General features: G+C 46.6%; 1 protein-coding gene across 2 annotated transcripts in view; it reads left to right on the plus strand.

The window, feature by feature from the left end:
• Positions 1-21,566, plus strand: part of CREB3L2 (cAMP responsive element binding protein 3 like 2) — a 121,749-nt gene that overhangs the window by 87,503 nt on the left and 12,680 nt on the right. For both annotated transcript variants that reach the window (XM_086689176.1, XM_025929732.2), the window contains exons 3-8: positions 396-571; positions 2,035-2,122; positions 6,769-6,953; positions 9,187-9,333; positions 10,492-10,550; positions 11,885-11,953. In XM_086689176.1, coding sequence (XP_086545302.1) covers positions 396-571; positions 2,035-2,122; positions 6,769-6,953; positions 9,187-9,333; positions 10,492-10,550; positions 11,885-11,953 — 724 coding nt within the window. The remainder of the gene's footprint in view (positions 1-395; positions 572-2,034; positions 2,123-6,768; positions 6,954-9,186; positions 9,334-10,491; positions 10,551-11,884; positions 11,954-21,566) is intronic.

Consider the following 21,566-nt stretch of genomic DNA (forward strand, 5'->3'; position numbering starts at 1 on the left):
ATGTACTTCTACATTTTTTAATAGATGACACATTCACTTAGTTTGAGAAAACAAATAGTGTAAAACATCACACGTGGAGATTCTTCCTCCCGTCTTGTTCCCCATCCATCCAGTCTCCTTGCTGCCCTGACCAGGAAGGTGGGTGTCTTTCTTTTCCGTGTATCCTTGTCGTTTATTTCGGCAAACTTACACTCAAGCGAATGCAGGTATAGTTCTTACTTTGCCATTCATTTCTTTATCCATTTCTCTCCCCTCTCACATCCTCACTTTATTTCCTCCTATTCTGCCCTTTATTGTTGGAACTGTGTTTTGAGGAGCAAGCTCAGTAGTCGTTTGTTTTACTTATGTATGACACCCTGGACGAATTCATACATGTGCTTATCTTTTTCCCATAGATGAAGTGGAAAGTGAGAAATGGTATCTGTCTACAGACTTTCCATCCACAACCATCAAGACAGAGCCGATTACAGAGGAGCCGCCCCCGGGACTTGTTCCCTCTGTCACTCTGACCATCACGGCCATCTCCACCCCTTTTGAAAAGGAGGAACCCCTCCTGGAACCGAATACTGGGGTATACTCAATTTTCTTTTATACACACACACTGGATCGAAAGATATGGATGCTCATTCTCCAATAAGGCATTTAACCTTTTTAGAGCTAGTGTCTGTATATGCTTAAGGATATATAATTGTGTATGTACGTATGCATATATCAATACCTATTGGGGTCAGCGTTTGTTATACCACTTCCTTTGAAGACATTGTTCAGAAAAAGTGGTAGCGAGTCTGATTTCATTTTTCCGATGATTGCTGTTACAAAATTAAAAAAAAAATAGATGGATATCTATAGTTTAAAAAAAAAAAAACTCTTCAGTTTTAAGCCAGTGGAAAGAGAGGGGTTAAATGATGATGCATGCTTGCATGCGGTGGCTAACTGGAATGTTGGTTCCTATGTAACATTTTACTTTCCTAGTGCAATGCGGAGTTGCCCTGACCCAGTTCAGGGATCTCCAACCTACCAACGTTTATCGTATTACCCACGGAAAACATAAAAAATTGGGAATTTCTTCCTGGTTCAATTCCGTGCCTACAGGAAGTAGAATTTAGTTTGCTCTACCTTCTCTCCAGATATTTCTGGTATCTAGTAATAGACCAGAATCATACTCACACATCTTCTTCCAGATGTTGGAAGCCAGCCCTACCTTTCCTAAAGTTCAAAGCCAAGGGTTATAAACAGTGACTCCACTGATGTTCTTTAAGTCAGATGTCCTCTGAGCAAGGTGTAATATCTACCTGTACCTGTTCAGGAAGAGGTCACACAGAAGAGTAGAGGCGCCATATTTGTTCTTAGTGTTCTTGACAACCCATCGTGGAAAAGATGAGGGACTGTGAACAGGACACCTCTACAATGCCCTCTAGAATTCCTTTCTCACTCGCTGCCTGGATGTGTTCATTGCACTGGGCTTCTAGAGCGTGTCCAAGTCTCCCTGCTCCTCGAGATGTTGGTTCAGTTGATGTTTTAGTATGTAACTAAGAAAGGTCAGGGTCATGGCCCTGCTCCACTCACGGGCCAGAGACCTTTTCTCTTTTCTGTACTGTTTCATGGTTAGATGTCGTCAACCATGAGGAAGCCTGGAGGGGAATGGATGCAGCTTGGTTCATGCACTTCCTGCCGTAGGACAAACTGGTGGAGGCCTGTGGCCCTTTACAAATTCTCCAGACTGTTGCATGATAAAATGCCTTTATGTTACCATAAAAACAATAGAAGGAAGCATTGATGAATTCGCCCTGGTTTTTTAATTTTGGAATTCTGAGTGTTCCGTGAGCTGTAGTGCCAGATTTGGCAGTGAGAGAAAGGTTAAGAACGAAGCCTCCTCCCTGTCAAAGAAGAAGCCTGCGCTCAGCCAAGTTGCTGCCAGCTCCGAGAAGCAGGGCTGCCTGGAGGGCGACACACAGATGACAAATAGCTAGCTTCCCTGGTGATCCTACGAGGTTGTTGCCGGTTTTTAAAAACTGTTTGAAATTCTCCCTTCAGGTTGATTCCTCCTGCCAGACCATTATTCCTAAGATTAAGCTGGAGCCTCATGAAGTGGATCAGTTCCTCAACTTCTCTCCTAAAGAAGGTCTGTCTACCCTCCCTGCCTCCCTTCGGGGCTACTAGACGTCAGAGCACAGTCGAAAGAGAAAGGGAATGCGGGAGAAAGTGCTGGGATTAATTTGTACCGCAGGCATAGCTTGGTCTCCGAAACAGCTCTGTGCTTTAAAACTCTGATTCTCGGGGCACCTGGATGGCTCAGTCGGTTGAGCGACCGACTTCGGCTCCGGTCACGATCTCACGGTCCGTGAGTTCGAGCCCCGCGTCGGGCTCTGTGCCGACAGCTCAGAGCCTGGAGCCGGCTTCGGATTCTGTGTCTCCCGCTCTCTCTGCCCCTCCCCCACTCATGCTCTGTCTCTTTCTGCCTCAGAAATAAATAAACATTAAATATATATATGTATATATATTTACATATTTATATTTATATATATTTACATATATTTACAAATATATTTACATATCTTTATATATGTGTATATATATGTATATATATTATATGTATATATTTATATACATATATATAAAACATTGATTCTAAATACAAACTTGGAAAGCTACAATTTAATTTCCCATATATGTTTGTGCTTGAACCTTTTACCTGTGTATATATGCTTGAATCTTTTATGCTGAATCTTTTCATTTAGTTTCACTCCTCGCGGGGGTATTTTTTCAAAACCTTTATAGTCAGCTATGAACTTGGGGTGCTGATGACCAACGCAATTGCTGCCCTTTTGGATGTGAGTGTGTCAGTCAAACCCAATTCTCTGTGCTGCCTTGGTGATCGGTAGAGGCAAATAAACAAATATCTGCAAAGGCACCTTGCCTGTTTACAACAACTCGAGTTTAAACCCTTTGTAAAGTGAATTCACAATTTGTCTGATCATTCAGTGTTTTCAAATGTTGACTTTAGGGGCACCTGAGTGGCTCAGTAGGTTAAACGTCCGACTCTTGATTTCGGCTCAGGTCATGATTGGTTCATGGGTTCAAGCCCTGCATCAGGCTCTGCGCTGACAGCATGGAGCCTGCTTGGGATTCTCTCTTCCCCTTCTCTCTGCCCCTACCCTGCTCACTCTATCTCTCAAAATAAATACAATTAAAAACATTTTTTTAATAAAAAATAAATGTTGACTTTAAGTGATAATAGTTGCAAAGAGCCTCTTCCCTATTTCTAAATTAGTTCCTGCATCTCACTGGGCGTCTTGCCATCCATTTGGAACAGAATAAGGTCAGACTTGAAGTTGTCATACTTTTCAGTTTTTCTTTCTCTGTGTTGGTTTCTTTCTGACTTCTCCGTCTTGTTCTCATCTGAAGCCCATAGTGAGGAATTCCAAACACTGACCCACAAGTGTCATAGAGTAGAAGGAAGCTTTTTTGCCTTTTTTATTGAGCTACTCCTGCATGGGTCCCGCGTTTCTTCCATCTGTGCCTTTGGACCTGCCGTCATTTTCCTTCTTATTTATATCTTCAGCACATAGTTAGAAGGACAGATCATTAGTGTGATCCACAAATAAGAAATTCTTATCTGCATTTGCCATAGAAAAGGCCTCCGTGTTACAGTGTGTACTTAACGTGTGGGTGTTACATATGAACATTTCTCATAAAGGCACCAGCATTTCATTGCACTGGAGACTAACTCAGGGTTTTATCTGCGACAGTTTAATCAGGGTTGGCATTTGCCTTTATTGTCAGTAAGAAATGATTGCATTCTTAAAATTCGTAATATCGACTAGAATCCCTTTAGAGACAATGTTTCTTTCCACTGGGTGTTTCCATTAGCACCTTTCAGCTTTATATCCTGTTCTAAAGTAATTCTTTTCATTCTCACGAAAGCTAGCAAATGCATCTTGCTCTTTTAGTTTATGTTGCAATATGCTTCAGAAAGTGTCCTCACTAGAACAGTGAATCCTGGAGTGACTTCAGAATCTGAGATCACTGGAGGAGAAAGGTTTCAAGAGTAAAGTAAGTGGCAGACAGTCCTTCCTCATTATCCTAGATTAAACAGAGAGAGGGAAATTCGATATCCTTGTATGCAGTGGAGTTTCGAGGCAAAGTAGCTTGCTGTCCCCAGACCTTGCAAGTAATCTGAGACTGGCATTTCAAATGATATTTAGAAATGTGATATCAGGGCCCCGATAGCCAGGTCAGTGGCTCTTAATAAGTAAGAAAGAGGGGATTCACGTTTCCTTCACTTTCCATGTCATGCCGTTTCCCTTTTGTGTGGGGTACCTTCTGCTTGGAAAGGAGAAAAGGATTAGAATAATTTGGACTGTGCTTAAGTGAAAAGGACGAGAACTTGGCTAGTTCTCCAGAATGTAACAGCACAGGGTGGCAGACAGTGGGAACCCCTAATGGGTTTTGCTCCTGGGTTTGGGGATTTTTTTTTTTAGCATTGCTAAAAGATAAACTGAGGCATATTAAAAAAATTTTAGGAGTTTATTTGGACAAAAACGTATTCAAATCGGCAGTGCCCAACCAGAAGTGGTTAGGAGAGTTCCACCAATGGGAGCTCAGGGAGAGACTTTTATAATTTGCAGAAGCAAAGCAAAGAAATTATTGATTGGCTGTAGTCTGAAGTCTGGCTGGCCGTTTGTGAATTGCTTGTCCTTAGGTTTCAATTTGGTAACCTTGATGCATCTACAAGCACAGACTTTAGGTTTGCTCACCTAGGCCACAGCGTTAAAGCCATCTCAGTCTAATGGCCTCCTTGTTTAAGTCATCCAACACGTTGGTTAACTCTCTCAGGACTCCTTCCTAGGTGGGCACACATTTCAGACACCTGGAACTGTTGGCAGGGGTGTTGGCATCAGAGATATATGGATTACTTTAGAACATTCTTTAGCTTGGGGCGCGTGGGTGGCTCAGTCAGTTAAACATCCAACTTCGGCTCAGGTCATGATCTTGCGGTCAGTGAATTCAAACCCCACATAGGGAGCTGCTTTCAATTCTGTGTCTCCCCCCCACCCCCCCTGCCCCACCCCTGCTCACGCTCTGTCTTTGTCTCTCTCAAAAATAAATAAACATTGAAAAAAATTAAAAAAAAAAGAATATTCTTTAGCTTTAAGAATACCCATAGACATTAAAAACCCATGGAGCTCTTTGGCAAGACTTTGGCAGAGAAAAAAGGGAAGCAGCTAGTGAAAGGTGGTACGTTAGAAAAAGAGAAAAACAAGGTCATAGTTAGAGAGAGAGAGGGGTGCCTGGGTGGCTCAGTTGGCTAAGCGTCCAACTTCAGCTCAGGTCATGATCTCCCAGTTCATGGGTTCGAGTTCCCCAACGGGCTCAGTGCTGATGGTGTGGATCCTGCGTAGGACTCTGTCTCTCTCTCTTTCTCTCCGTCTCTCTCTGCTCCTCCCCTGCTCGCACTCCTGCTCTTTCTCTCAAAAATAAATAAACATTTACCAAAAGATAAATAAATAATTAAAAATAAATTTTAAAAACAGAGACTAAGACAGAGAAGAAAGAAATGCGTGACGCGAGGAGCAGGGACGGTGGCAGGAGGGGTGGCCGAGAGGGACCCTCCCTGTTACCTGGGATATTCAGGTGCTTTCAGAGAGAGAGCCACCTGGTCCTTGCTTGTCACCTCTAAAGGCAGCTGTAGGTGGGATCGATTTTCTTATGTCAGTTGTGCCTCAGAAGGCCCTTCCCACTGATAGCACCTCGGCAGTCTCTAGTTATGGGAGAGAAGAGGCTAAGGCCTTTCCGCGGCCCCAAGCTGTTCTCTGGCCCAGCCGAGGTGCTAAGGGCTCTGTTGTCCTGGGGGCCCTGGAGGGGCACGGGGTAAAAGGCTTACCCAGGGTTATGCCCCTCAGCTCGATAACAGTGGCTGGCTCTCAAGGGATTTCAGCATAGTGACAATGTCCACGGGTCAGAAAAAGGAGAGTTCCTTTGTCAAAAAGGTTGAACTCAGAGTGGATTGTTCCCTCGGGAGCCCTCGCTGCTGCCCTGCAGGTGTGTGCGTGATAACACTGACCGAGGCTCCCAGGCTCCCACAGCCAATGTGTCTGTGACTCCCTGAGGAGAGGCGAGGGGTGGACTTTCAGATGCTAGAGGACTGTGGGGCAGAAAGATCCCCACCACACGTTTATTTTCCAGCGCCCACCTATCTGTCTGTCGGCGGATGGATTTCAAATTCTCTGAAGGAAGAATGGCTGGCCCTGCCTGGCACATTCCTTCAGAAACATGAGCTTTTATCAATCAAAGCAGCCACTGGAAACCCTCCGGGGCCCCAAGTTTTGCTAATTTTTTTTTTAAAGATTCTTTTTTAAGTGCCTGATACATTAACGTGGTTTACACGTCAAGCTATATACATGATAGGAAGTGATACAGTGACAAGTTATGCCAGCGCTCTCACTGTCTACCCTAATCTCCCGCTGCCCCCCCCACCGAGGTCATAATTTTATTAGTTTCTTGTATGTTTTCCAGTCTCTCGATGCAGAGACAAGTAAATATGATGTACTCCCCTTCTCTCCTTTTTCACACAAAAGGAGGGCTGCTTGATTTCCCCCCTCCCCCCTAGCAGTATATGTTGGAGATCTTTGCACATCAGCACCTGCAGAATCCTCAGCCTTCGGTCCAGCTGCCCCGAGTGGGGCTGAATGGATGTACAGACGTGGAACCACCCCCAGGTCCTGCTTCTTTGCTGTCTGATGGATGCAATCGCTTTCTTTTCTTCAGCCTCCGTGGAACACCTGCACTTACCTCCCACGCCCCCCAGCAGCCACAGCAGTGACTCGGAGGGCAGCCTGAGCCCCAACCCCCGCCTGCACCCCTTCGGCCTGCCCCAGACCCACAGCCCCGCCAGAGCCGCGGCCCGGGCCCCCTCCGCCCTGTCCAGCTCTCCTCTCCTCACAGCGCCTCACGTGAGTACTCTGGCACCTCTGGACGCGAACGCTTCCCCCGCGGTCACTTGGAGCTTCACTGGGAGGGGGTGCCCTTGAAGGCCGCTTGATTTGTGTTCTTGGAAGGAAGTTGTTGGTTTAATTCGCTAAAACAGGGCGATAACCATCGTACAGCCCTTTCTGAAGACCTGCCTGTCACCCGGCCACGCTAACACAAATTCTCTTCCTCTCCCTGTGCGTATCCAGTTACCGCTCATGTGCTTAGTTTACGCAGCTACAAGCACAGGGGAGAAAAACATGGTGTTGCCTTCCGCCTCCAAATCATGTCGCAGATATTTACCGTCACTTTAGATGATCCTGCGGCCTGCGAGAGAACGTATTTTTCAAATAAACCATGTTTGATGAACTTAAAAGTTTGTCGGCGATCAAACGTGTTGACGTCTAAAGCTCAAAAACAGAGCTTAACGCTTTTTGTGTGCGGTACAAGTCTCTCTCTTTTTTTAATGTTTATTTTTTCGTTTTGAGAGAGAGAGAGAGTGTGTGCATGAGCTGGGGAGGGGCAGAAAGAGAGAGGGAGGGAGGGGGGTAGAGAGAGAGAGAGAGGGAGAGAGAATCCCAAGCAGACTCAGGGCTTGAACCCATGAACTGTGAGATCACGGCCTGAGCCAAAATCAAGAGTCGGAGGCTCAACAGACTGAGCCACTATGTGGCACACACACCAGGTGCCCCTGTGTGGCACAGTTCTTACTCCGGAGACTCAGGATAGAAAGCGTGACTCATCATTCATCCCTAAAGTATATAAGGGCACCTTTTCCCCAATAAAAATAGGGCTAGGTATTAACTTTTTATCATTCTGAAGAGCTCACTGATGTCTATGAAATCTGAAAAATTATAAACTTACAATCAACCTTATGGAATTTATATCGCATTGAATTTATATCACAGAGCAAATTTGAATGGGATGAGATATTCGAAATTCTGTAAGAACCATCTATCAATTAACATAATTTTGAAAATTTAAATTCAGTGTGTCCCAGAAAGTTCTGGATCTGTGGCCACATTCGTTTCTCTCACCATTACCAAGGACAGGGGAATTAACTTTCCCCACTCTGTCTTTACCAGCTCTAAGTCAACTCCTCACCCCTTTGGAACTAGAATGGTTTTCATCCTGTATACCTGTTTGCCCTCATCCAATCAATCCAGTCTACACATTTTTGGAGGAAATCCTCCTGGGGTCACACCCCCATAGCCTGTTGTGTTTCTTGTGTTAGCTCTTGGTATCAGGCCCTAATATGTCTACTCTGTACTAGGTGCCTTGACCCTTTGCTGCTTCAAGAACTTCTGATCCATTCCAGAATAGCTTCTTCAATCACTTTTCAAAATACTGCCTTTTGCTTGGAATGCCCTCCCCTCTCTGTGTAAATCATCCCCTTCCTTTCAGAAGGCATGATTCAAGTCTCTTGTCGTACCCGGAGGCTTTCCCCATCACACAAACTCATAGAAGCGTCTCTCCCCCCGGGTTTTGCGTGCACCTTGAGCTGCTATCACAGCATAACATTTAATTGCCCTCACCCTTTCTTGGATCAATTCAGTCTCAGTCTCGAACACAAGCTCCTGCTTGAGAGACCCAGTTTGTGTTGAGTGTTCCATGACATGGAACGTGGGGCTCACACGCAGTCGGCTCTCAGCTCTTTTGACCAGTCAGAAACACATCATCCTCTTAGGGGCTAAATGAGATGAGCGACAGTCCTCATCTTCACTGATGGTGGACGATCTGGGGCTCCACTGAAGCCAGAGACTTCCGCGGGATGTGGCTGCGGGTGCGTTTCTGGCCCCTTAGCTGTCAGCGGGGGACAGGAAGCGACCCCCGGCGCAAGGAGAGCATCTTGCAAAACTGCATTTTCAGGAGAACAACAACACTCTTTCACAGACAGAGCTCCAGGTGTATCCGCCATCACCGCAAGGCCACGAAATCTTGCGAGATGCGAGAAACGAACCCTGTAATTTTCCTTCTGACGTCTTCGCCAGTGGGGTACTTTCTGGGAACGGATGGGTGGTCTCCTTTGAGTGGTAATCCTTGGGTTGCACCAGGTCACACGACAGTGTGTTCAGCATCTTTGCCCCCACTGCAAATGCTTGTCTCTCCCCCGAAGCACACGGACATCTTTTTCTCTCAGACGTTTGCGTGTTTCTTCAGCGTGCTCAGCTGTTGTGCTTTGACCCTCTTCTGCCCGCCCCCCCTTGAACTTCACAGAAACTTCAAGGATCAGGCCCACTCGTCCTGACAGAAGAGGAGAAGAGGACCCTGATCGCCGAGGGCTATCCCATCCCCACCAAATTGCCTCTAACAAAATCAGAGGAGAAGGCTCTGAAGAAAATCCGGAGGAAAATCAAGAACAAGGTGAGCCCTTCAAATCTAAGTGCTGCTTCTTTTTTAAGTGTATTTATTTATTTGAGGGCGGGGGGGAGGCAGAGAGAGAGGGAGAGAGAATCGCTCCCTCAAACCACACACCACGAGATCACGGCGTGAGCCAAAATCAAGAGTGGGAAGATTAAGCGACTAAGCCACCCAGGCGCCCCAAATCTAAGTGCTTCTATGAGCAGAGACTGTGACCAGAAGTGAGCCTGCATGCCCCTACTCCCCTCTTCCCAGTGGCCACTGAGGGCCCGTCCCATGGAGGGGGACAAGACTCGGCTTGCCTTTCCCCTGGGTGGGGAGCGGGAACGCAGCCACCACTCACCCCTGTGTTCTTCCAGCCCCTCCACCCATCCTCTGGGTCAGTGGATCCGAAATTGGGTGTGTGGACTCCTGGGTGCCCTGGGTGATCCATTCAGGGGTGAGAGGAAGATACTAGAACTCTCATTAATTTTTTTTTTTTTTTATCTCAGCCTTTCAAGTTTCTGTTTTATGATGTGCACAGTATTTTGGTCTCATAGGCACGTATATAATTTATATTAAACATAAATACATTATGGGTATTTGTTTATTTTCTTTCTTTACTGGGTTTTTGATTAAAAAAATTCTGCAGTCCACTCTTCTGCAGTCTCCTATTCCTCTGTGCCGTATAGTGCAAATCGAAGCTGGTGACGCCCAGGGGCATGACTAGGGCACAAGCAGGGCAGGAGGGAGGAGGCAAAGAAAGGAAGAAAGAAAGTTTGGTTATGACTCTTGGTCCATGTGCAAAACCAGTAGGGGGTTATGTATGAGCAAGCCCAACCCTCTTAGTTTCTGTGTTATAGCCGAGCCAGCTGAGGCTCACGGCGTTGAAATCATTTATCCAAGACCCTACAGATGGTCTGTGACCCACGTGTTCTGTTCAGGCCCGCCATGCTTCCCACTCGGGACCTAGTTTGGGGAGAACACGGGCTGGTTGAAACCAGGGTGGTCAGAAGAGGTGATTCACAGATGAGCCAGCAGGTTAAATAGATGAAGAGTGGCTACAACAGTGAGCAGGACTCTGGTGATGTCTGCACTAACGGATCTCTCTCTTCCATTTACACATAATTGATTTATCGATATAGCAGGAAGTGAATCCTTTCTTCTCCCCTTATATCTCAGATTTCTGCCCAGGAAAGTAGGAGAAAGAAGAAAGAATACATGGACAGCTTGGAGAAAAAGTAAGCCTCCTGCGAAACTGGGTGTGTTTATTGGGTGACATACATGGGGAGCCGGGAGTGTGCAAAGCATCGGGTTTTTCATGAGAAGCGAAGTTTGTTCTGGCCACCATTAAAGCCCACTCGTTCATCAGCTGTGGTTTGCCTGCCACCTAGTGGTTTTTAGAGGGCAAGCTTTTTAAGTTTGGCTGGAAGTAAAAAGTACCCTCAGTCTTAGTAGGCATTTGTATTACACCGTTCTAACCAAAGTTCCTTAAGTCCTTGAAGGCTTCCTTGCCAACAAGTGTAAATATTAACATACGCTCACGTTTCTGGAACTCTCCACGGAGGAGAAGCACTGTTTCAGCAGGAAGGGGCAGTGCTAATTAATCAGTTCTTTTGGCCACTTCCCTCACACCTTAGGGAAACACACAGGCAGTGCAGTAGGTCGGGCTGGCGTTCGTTATTTTCCGTCCACTATAATTCATGCTACGGGCTAGTGACTTCTCACAAAAACACCTGAAGGCATCTTTTGTTCTTCCGAATGGCTCCAAATATCAGGAGGGCTCTTAGGAAAATGGCAACTTTGTATTAGGTTTAGATATAGGCTTGAAACACAACTTTGTATTAGCCTTAAAACAGTTCTCCAGCTGACCAACAGGTATCATTTTAAGATGGAAATGAGGCCGCTGATCCAGAAAGGAATCTTCCCGTGTGTCTGGGGAAAGGAGTGGATCCTTGGCTGGTTCTTGAAGTTCCCACCGAAAGTTAGTGTTTCTACGTCCTGGTTTAAGTATTGGTAGTTTGGCGTTAAGCAGTTCCCGTTCTGGTCCAGTATTTTCTGTAGGCATCCAGGGTCAAGGTGGTCTTTATTGCCTCTTTGGGGGATGCCTATGCTCCTGCGCCTGGATTCCTTGTATTGGGGCACTGGGTTTTCATCCTCTCCCCTCACCCTGTCCCGAACGCCTTGGCTTCCCGTCAGTCCTCCCGGCCGAGGGTACAGCCAGCAGCATCCAGCCCTTGTAGGATGAGGGAGACGTGTAACAGGTGTCAAGAGTAATCGGGATGAGGTGAGAGCAGCCAAGGCTGGAAGACACCAGAAGGAGTTTACATTTTGTACCATCCTGTTTGTTTTCCATTACCGAGGCACTGGTTTCTCTGTGTGTGTGTGTCTCTTTTCTCTTTTGTCTTCTTATCCTTCTTCCCAACTCAGGCTGGCCAGACTCCCTCCCTCACTTCCCTCGAGTAGCTGATTCCCACACCTCCTTCTCTGAGCCCCACCTGCCTCCACCCTGGCTCCTGGCCTCGCATTTGCTCTAGTGATACAGCTAGTTGTCTTCTTTCTCTTTCCTCTGTAGGGTGGAGTCTTGCTCCACTGAGAACTTGGAGCTTCGGAAGAAGGTGGAGGTTCTGGAGAACACCAACAGGTGAGTGTCGCTGAAGTAAGGAGCTGTTCAAATGGCCTAATGGCAGGGGGGCGGAAAGAGAGGCAGAGCAAGAAGGAAGTGGAGGAGATCCCACTGAAGGTACAGTCGTGCCCAGGTGTCTGGGACGGCCATACTCTACCCACCTGTTCCCGCCACACACGTGCATTGCACACTCACATACACACGCATGCGCGTTCTTTACTTTTCCTAACATATACGGGATTGATGGAGATGCCAGTTCTGACAGGGGTTCTGATGAGGGGCGTAAGGAGGAGGCTTGGAGGAGAATAAAGTTGGATAAGTTTGATTCTTCTAAAAATGACGCTAAACGTTAGAGGTGTCCAGAGAGGGACCGGCCTCTTCGTCGTCACTCGGTCTTAGTAACAAATGGTGTTTATTAGTGAAAAGAAGAGAGAAGACCAAGTTTGTGTTTTAAATTACCGCTTATAAAAATTCATTCATTCATTACATTTCAAACCCATTTTATTTTATTCTCATTTTTTTTTAAAGTGAGTGGCTCTTCTTTTTTTAAGTTTTCTAATTTATTTTGAGAGAGAGAGAGCACACACATGCACTGGGGAGGGGCAGAAAGAGAGGGAGAGAGAGAATCCCAAGCAGGCTCAGCACAGAGCGCAGAGCCTGACCTGGGGCTCCATCTCATGAACCGTGAGATCGTGACCTGAGCCAAAATCGAGTCGGAGGCTCAACCAACTGAGCCACCCAGGTGCCCCTCAAAGCCATTTAAAAAAGTAACAGACAGAATGAGTTAACGGGTTCTTCTAGCGCTCTCTTGCCAGGTATTCTTTTCAGTGCGTCACAGATGCTAACTCATTTTACCTTCCAACAGCCCTGTGAGGTGGTCCTATTAATATCCCCACTATAGGGGCGCCTGGGTGGCGCAGTCGGTTAAGCGTCCGACTTCAGCTCAGGTCACGATCTCGCGGTCCGTGAGTTCGAGCCCCGCGTCGGGCTCTGCGCTGATGGCTCGGAGCCTGGAGCCTGTTTCCGATTCTGTGTCTCCCTCTCTCTCTGCCCCTCCCCCGTTCATGCTCTGTCTCTCTCTGTCCCAAAGATAAATAAACGTTAAAAAAAAAATATCCCCACTATATAGAGGAGATCACTGAGACTCAGAATGGTTAGGTCACTTGCCTAAGGTCACACAGTAAACGGGAGAGCTGTATTTAACTGCAGTACGTCTGGTTCTGGAGCCTCAATATAGGAGAAGCATATGCAAGAGAAAGGGGTTGAGGGCTAGGATTAGGGTTGGGGAGTTTAATCCAGAATGCATGTTTGCATGTGTGCACGGTGCCCACTTAGGCTTTAAAAATTAAAGTGTCCATTAGTGAGGGGATCCTATGGTTGTTACAAACAATCCAAGCAGAGAAAAGTAGACTTTTAGGTGAGAAAAATATTACTTAATCATTTTAAGGCTGAGTATAAATGCCTGATAATGATTTTGCGGTTGTTAAGGGATCATGTAATATCTATTAGCACATCATCGGATGTTAACATCAAATATGGCTCCCATCTTCATGGTTTGACGCGCGAACAGCAGGCTTATTTTCTCGGAAGTTAAAACCCCCGTCATTGGGAACATTGGACATTGTAACCCCACTGGGCTGCCCTCTGCAAGTCTGGGAACGTGTGCTCAAATAGCAGATCAAGGGCGGTCACCTCAAATGCCCTGTAGACAGATGGCAGAAGTAAGTAAATGTCACCAGCTCCGTGTGCTATTGTCTTGATTCCCTTGAGGCAAAGGAGACGGTTTCCAGGGCCACTTTAGGATTCTGGTTTCATGGTTGCCTTTGGCCATTAGTCTCCTGAGGCTCCACCCCTTCTTATCTCCACCTTCACCCCTGCCACAGGGGATCTCTGGGTCCTGGACCCCCACCAGAGTCCGTATCTATCTTGTTAGCATCCTGAACAGATAATGTTCCCATGCCCGCCCTAGCACTTGCTGCTGCAGAAGCCCCGTGTTCATGAGTGGGACAAAGCCACGCCGTGAACTGGTGAGAAGGGAAAGAGGAACTGATGCAAGATCACCTTGGAGTTCTGTCCAGGTGCCTTCTGGTCTAAGGGCTCCGTGTGCCAGGTCTTCTCACAACCACAAGGGGGCAGCAAAGGTGCACTCTGGGCTGTGCTGGGGAGCAGGGTGCTTCTGAGAAGGGCTCCATTGCCCCCCTTTCCTGGGAAATGCCTCCCCTCCCCTCTCCAGGCTGACCCTCCTGTATCATATTTTTTAAACTTAAAAAAAAAACACACCCACAGGTGATATATTCCCAGTGTAGAAAAAATCAGAAACTATAGTTAAAGCAGAAAATTGCAATCTTTTCACCCAGAGATATGTTTATATTTTGTGATAGTTTATATTTATGTATTTATACCTATATGCATCCTATCTTGTTAAGAAACTTTTCCCATTTAACAGAATACACTGGACACATTTTCATATCAGGAAATATATTTCTACAGAATCCTTATTTCTGTCAGATTTTGATAAAGAGCCATCACGTGAGGAACATTGACATAGGGCACATCTGATTCTGTGTAACAACAATCTGTGTTTTCAATTGTTTTTATCTTTTTAAATAATGGCGATTGTAATCTGGTATTATTATAGAATATGGGTTATGGGATCATATGGCATATTTGAGCTTACGGTCAACATATCTCATGTTCTTCAGTGATGAGAGTCCGTGATGATTTTCCTCTTCTTTACTAACTGTGTGGAAATTTTTTCCAGTTATTTATTGGGATCTTCACTGAAAAAAAAGCAACCTACCTCATGATATTGGTGCCCTTCTCCGTCCCTCGACTGCCCTATGTGTGTTCTCCCTCTTCAAAACTTACTTCTCCTGGGGGACAACCCTTCTTTTATGGTGGTCATGGCTGACACTTGACTAATATATAGTCTTCCCACAGATCATCTTTCTAAAGAATTTTTTTAAACATTAATTTATTTTTGAGAGAGAGTGCAAGCGGTGAAGGGGCCCAGAGAGAGGGAGACACAGAATCTGAAGCAGGCTCCAGGCCCTGAGCTGTCAGCACAGAACCCAATGCAGGGCTGGAACTCACGAACCATGAGATCATGACCTGAGCCCAAGTCAGAGGCTTAACTGACTGGGCCACCCAGGTGCCCCTTCCCACAGATTATCTTACGGGTTTTAGCCTGAGAGGTCAAGAAATAAAGGTAGTGTTGCCCTGGTTGAGACAGGGAAGGTGGGTCCGCGTTCCCTCCAGCTTCTTCCCCCTTCTCTTTCTGTTCCCTGCCAAGGGCCTGACCTTGCTCAGAGGACACTGCACCAATCACACGGACTATAAGGTAAACCCTGCCAATCTCCTGCCCTACACCAGTCATAAGGCGTTGGTGTTTTGGGCATGTGATAAGGGGAGACTTTTGGTCCCTTTGCTCCTGTAACACTGCCTAAGTGACCCAGTGTTTGAACTAAGTACAGGGCTGGGCCTAATGAACACACACCTGTGTTTGTGTTCCTGGCCATGCTTCTTGCATTATTATCCTTTGGAGGGTGCTGGCCGGAGGGAAACGGCTCTCCGTGAACAGGATCCTGGGTCACTAGAGTCGGGCGGGAGACCTGGGGCGCCGTTGTCTCATACGGCAGGACATGGCGGGAAAAGTGACGGGCTGTTTCCTCCTTGACCAGCTTAAAGGAAGATTATCTTTACACTTTACCACTTCTGTGTTATACCCCACAAGGGACTTTTCCACCTCTCTAGATAAAAATGAGTGCCCAGATCAGGAGTCGGTCCTGAATCTTTCCCTTTATACTGGACTCAGCCGCAGCCACCTAGCATATTGTTGGTTTCTCGATGTAGAGACCCTTTTATTGGAGCTCGGGAAACCGGAAGAGCATGAAGACAGGAGAGAAAATGAAGACGTGCTCTTAAGGCTTCTGCAGCCTTACCTGGGAGGCTCTCAGAGCAGAGCCAAGCAGTGTGAAAGCACCTTCACACCTGCTCTGCTGAGGTGATCCACTAATTGCATGCCATCAGGAAACGTGTGAGATGAGAGAAAGAGAGACGGTTTCCCAGGGGGCCCGTCTTCCTGTGCTCAGTCAGGAAATACATTTCCACTTGCAGAGCGCGGATGAAGCCCATGTGGGGGGCTGCCAGGGGATCGTGCTGGCTGTCCTGTGCTCACGATCCACCCTTCTAAGCCACAGGCTCTCTGGATGGCCCTGCCCGGGTCCCATTCCAGAGAAATCCCGCGCCGGTGACACACGCATACCGCCCAGCCCGGCAGTTTTAGGTGTTGGTGGTTCAGTTTGCTCCTCTCAATTCTGTATTTGGCTCTGTTGCCTCTGGAGGGCTGTGAGCCACCTGCCCTCTCCTCCGCCCTCATGTGTGGGGCCATGGGAACTTAGAGTCGAACTGCGCGTTAGCGGAGACCGTCTAATGTGACTCGTAGTCACGTCATTTTACAGAAAGGGAGACTGAAGCCCAGTGAGGTTCAGGTCATTCAAACGTCTAGAGGTAGAAGGGCGGGGGGCGGGCAGACTAGACCTCAGGCATTTAATTTTTAAATTAGTCCCCACCTTGATTTTTCTTGTGCTGCACCCCTTTCCAGGACCACTGCCTTTCCTAGTGCAGGGCTACCTTCAACCTAAAGAGGAGGGCCTTGCTTTGGACCTGTGGTTTTGAGGAGTCCACTCTGGCTCACCTCTAGCCACACGTCTCTCTGTTGGAAGAGTAGTCAGCAGGGCCAGGATGATGCTTCCACATGGAGCTCTCACCCTGCCCCGTCAGACCCTACCCTGGTACCTAGGATTCTGGAATTCCCTGCCCAAGGGCCTTGGTCCATCTCCAGGGCCTGTGTGGGTCTCTACCCCAAGTCTGTTCTCTGAAGGGTAGACCGGGCCACCCCCGCAGCTGATGGAGTGTGTAAGGAGTTTGAACCTTGGCCGATGTCTGCCTGAAATCCTCCATGGTCTGTGAGGTCCTCTTAGCTATCATCGTCTCCATCCAACTCCACTTTGGCTTCTTCTTTTTTTTTTTTTTTAATGGTCATTTATTTTTGAGAGAGAGAAAGTGAGCAAGGGAGGAGCAGAGAGAGAGGGGGACCCCGAACCTGAAACAGGCTCCAGGCTCTGAGCTGTCAGCACAGAGCCAGACACGGGGCTCGAACCCATGAACCGGGAGATCATGACCTAAGCCAAAGTCAGACGCTTAACTGACTGAGCCGCCCAGGTGCCCCTCTCATTCTTTGAACTATCTACAGTTCCTGGTAGAGGTCTTTCCCGCTAAGTACACTGGGCTTTCCTGGTGTTCTGCCTCTCCTCGTGTGTTTACTTAGCCCACACAGCCGTACCTGTTTGCACCACACGCTGTTACCCTCTTCCCCTGGTTCGCCTTTTCTCTGTCCACGGACCGTAACTGCAGATCCCGCCCACTCCCCTACACACAGAGGCCAGCGGAGTACTGGTGAATGGCACCACTTACCCTCTGCAGATCTTGATCTTGCTGTAATTCCCTGTCATTTCTCCGTTGTCTGTAACTTCTGGCTGTGAAGAGTATAAGCCTTCTTTTCTGGTGAAAATCTTTCAAACTTCAGCAGATCATTGGGTACTAGACAGAGTTCCCCAGAGAGACTGGAAGGGCATTTTAGTACAATTTTGTGGTAAAATTAGCCATTCCGCAGCCCCAGAAAACATTCTAGAGCTCTCTTGTTCTTGTTCCTGGGCAAGTAGGTAATAGAATATTCCAGAAATGTCCTCTGATCCCTGCAAAACAAAAGCTTTGTGATACAGCAGTTGCACAGAAAGAGGAAGGAGAAATTCATCCTTGTCCCCCTCCCCCCTATTTAGGCCATAGCCCCATGAACAACTCTCAAAGCCTAAGTAAGAGATCATAAAGACCTAGGTATTCAAAGTTTAGGGTTTTAGCACCCTGTGACTGTCATTGGTTTATACATGTTACACTTCAGTATGTGAAAGTCTTGGAGGTACTTCATGAGTCTCCTTGTATACACCACCTTCCCACCTTCACTCCAGGACTTTGAGGTAAATGTTTTAGCTTTTGGACACCTTCCTCCTAATCCTCCGAAATTTAGAGACATTAGCTCTCAAAGACTGGGGTGGGGGTGAGACAGGGAGGGATTCAGGTGAGACTTTTGTTCAGAAAGACATCATGAAGTCCTCTGATATCCCCACATATATAATTATTTTGCGTCTGTGCACACACACAAGATAATTATGTATGGCTGAGTATAGATGTGTGTGAATTATATACGTGTGGATATATCACTGCCCTTAGACTTGCTTTTTAATCGTGACCATTGTGCGTTGTAGGTAGCGACCCTGACCCGCCACAGGAACATAATACGTCATATGCATAACTAATAGGAATGCTTCACAAAGGAATGCGTATTTACTCTGTGTGATGTCCTCTAATACCATGTGTTCTGTTTGATTGTTTCCTTAAAAAACGCGGCAGTGGCAACCCAAGTGTTTTCACAACCCACTCATGGCTCATGATTTGGGACTGGGAAAATACTACGCTGTTAGTTCTATAAGGATGTGAAAAAACTTCTTGTATCTCTATAGGCTTATCCAGAGAGTGGTGTATATGCACACACGTATGTGTGCACACACACACACACCACAGCCCAATTGGTTCTGTTCCTCAGTAAGATGTGTTATGAGATATGATGGAAAGTATGTCTGCTCTCGAGAGGTCCTGGTTTGGAGCTTCTGGCCCAGGAAGGTTTTGGGAACCACCAGTTGATTGTTTTTCCTGGGTTCTGGCTTCTCACGCCAGTGAGAAACTAGGTCCCTGAATGTTCAGAGCGTAACGTGCAATAACTGTGTGACCATTCTCTCTCTCTTTCTTGCCCTGTCGCTCAAAAATAAAGGAAACTGTAGAATACAAAATTAAATGAAATACAAAGAAAACACATGAGGCCATTGATGTATTTCCCTTATAAGATTACGTCTTGCACTCGGGCCATTTTTTAATGTTTTGCCCAGTTTCCCTTGATATGCCTCCCAAGATACAGGGTGATACTTTATTTTGGGCAAGGCTGGCAGCTGCCTTCGACTGCTCTCTTGCAAAGAACTGTATGAGAACAGCCACTCAGTTTCTTTTTACGTCTCACCACAGGACAGAATCCACATTTTCAATCAAGAGTTGGACACTCCCAATTTAACAAGTTGTGAAAAATCTCTTGGCCCAGATAAATGTTTGCTAAGAGTACTCTGTTCTCTAAATTGAGACCTTGCTCCCCAAAGCCTGAGAATTCATTAAGCCATAATTAGCCCCGGTCACTGATGATTTAAAATACAGTAATAAAGGAAAAGTTTATGCTGAGCTTTGAATGCACTGTTGGGTCTGTCCTGTGGTTAGGTTTTTAGAGCTTTAGCTTTAAAATAATTCTTCCGTTTCATCTGCTGGCTGCCTTTTCTTCAGCCGAAGCAGGCTAACAGCTGTCATCCACGCTCCCCGTCCTATGGGCCGTGGCATCTGTCCCCGTGGCATGAGGGAAAATCCCACATCATCTCAGACTAATATTTCAGTTTGGAGACACCACGCTTCCCTGTAAAGAGGGCAGGCTTCATCTGTCATCAGCGGAAAGGGACAGCAAGCACTCTGTAAAGGTGTATTTGCTTCAAGAAATCCAGAGTGTTCCAGGAGGTGGGGGTTCTCTTGTCATTTTGGTAGCTGATTACATCAAAGGAATTGACTGATTAGCCGCCTAAACCCAGGACTGGAATAACTTGGTTAAAGGTATGCAGCAGTGGCACCAAGATCTAAACTCAGCCAATCCCCTGTGTGAGCGCAGACGTACCAGCTGAGCAATCCTAAAGCCGTCTCATCAGCTCTTTCGGCGTCTCACAGAGGGACACGTCTTGCAGTTTCCGTTTTCCTAAACAAAGCTCAGACATGACTTCCAGACACCTGATGTAGGGCAAGAATCGCCCTTCATCCTCTTATCTATCACTTGGCACTTTATCTTTGGTCTATCTGGTGGAGATGTGCCAGGAAATGTTGATTTGCCCTTATCGTTTCTTTGGTAGCCATATCACGAAACTTTGTTAGTATGTATCTCATTGCCATCGGACTGATTTTTCCTGTGGCTCTTCCATCTGTGGCTTGGCCCTGGTTGACAGTAACCTTTTCTTATCTAACAGGGGACGGTGGACATTATCTCTTCATTGGGCTGTTGTTGATATGAGGTTAATGTCACTGGGCGTGAGAAAATCTCCTTAACCAAGAAGTATTTTGGTTACAGATTTTGTTAGGTAATAAACCAGGGTACCCATGTTGCAGTGCATTGGAAGGTACCTGAACTACAGGACCAGGTTTTAGTTTACATATTAGGTCTTCAGCTTAACAAGTTACATGTCTTTCAGACAGTTATTTTGTATCTCCGGATGTGGAGTTCCTAGAACTCAATCAGTGGGTGCTCAGTCACTGTTAATTTCCTTTCCTTATGACAACAAAAATGAGTATTTCTGTCAAATGTAAATGAATTCCCCAGACTTGACTGGATCATGAAATCTGTTTAGATTTGGGGATGGATGGGCTAGCTAAATCTCTTTCCTTGGGTGAAATCACTCGGAGTTGCTGATGGATGGGCTTCCGAGTGTGATCATTTCTACCATTTGGCTCAGTTCACCTCCACTGATCCACATAGGAGAAGCAGCAGCAAAGAGCACATTATCAATCACTGTTGCTTTCCACCAAAATTTCAAGCTAAGGAAAAAGAATCTATGTCAAAACTACATGTTTGTTCCTCTTAAAGAGTTAGATTATAAACTGTTAGAAATCAGGGGCCATCAAACAACTATTTTCATTTGCAGTGGCCTCAGAATATAATTATCGTGAGTTTGGAGACGATCTGCTGCTGAGTGCCAAGGAAAATGCCATATACACCTGGAAAACCTGAAGCCTTGCCTGCTCACCCAGCCAGACTTAAATGACCCTTCTTCCAAACTTGTAGCACTTTGCCCCTGTAGCTGGGGGCCCCTTAGCTTGAGGCTAAGACATTCTACCATTGGTGTTTAGGTATGTCTGATCTGTTAGAGCTCTGTTTTTTTTTTTTTTTTTTTTTTTTTTTTTTTTTATTTTTTAACGTTTATTTATTTTTTTGGGACAGAGAGAGACAGAGCATGAACGGGGGAGGGGCAGAGAGAGAGGCAGACACAGAATCAGAAACAGGCTCCAGGCTCTGAGCCATCAGCCCAGAGCCCGACGCGGGGCTCGAACCCACGGACCGCGAGATAGTGACCTGGCTGAAGTCGGACGCTTAACCGACTGCGCCACCCAGGCGCCCCAGAGCTCTGTTTTTAGGGGGCACAACAGAGCCTCCTGGGAGACTCTTCATCCCAGGGAAATGGTACCAGGGCTAGCGATCTCAACCAGAAATTTGAAGAGAGGAATGATTCCGAGTCATTTGCTGCATTGGTTTTCTTGGTGTTTCGTGCTCCAAGGACTGGGCAAAGAGCAGGAAATGGGCAGGAAGGGAGTATGGGATGGTTATGGGTGAATAGGGATGGTTGGGAAAAGATGGAAATGGTTTCACTTTAAAATCGCCTTGAAACTTGGGAAATGGGTCTGGGGACATCTAGAGTGCTGCTGTCTAAAGCCCGGATGGACA

This window comes from Puma concolor, chromosome A2 (assembly GCF_028749965.1).
Source record: "Puma concolor isolate L17-30 chromosome A2, mPumCon1.1.hap2, whole genome shotgun sequence".
Lineage (NCBI taxonomy): Eukaryota > Metazoa > Chordata > Mammalia > Carnivora > Felidae > Puma > Puma concolor.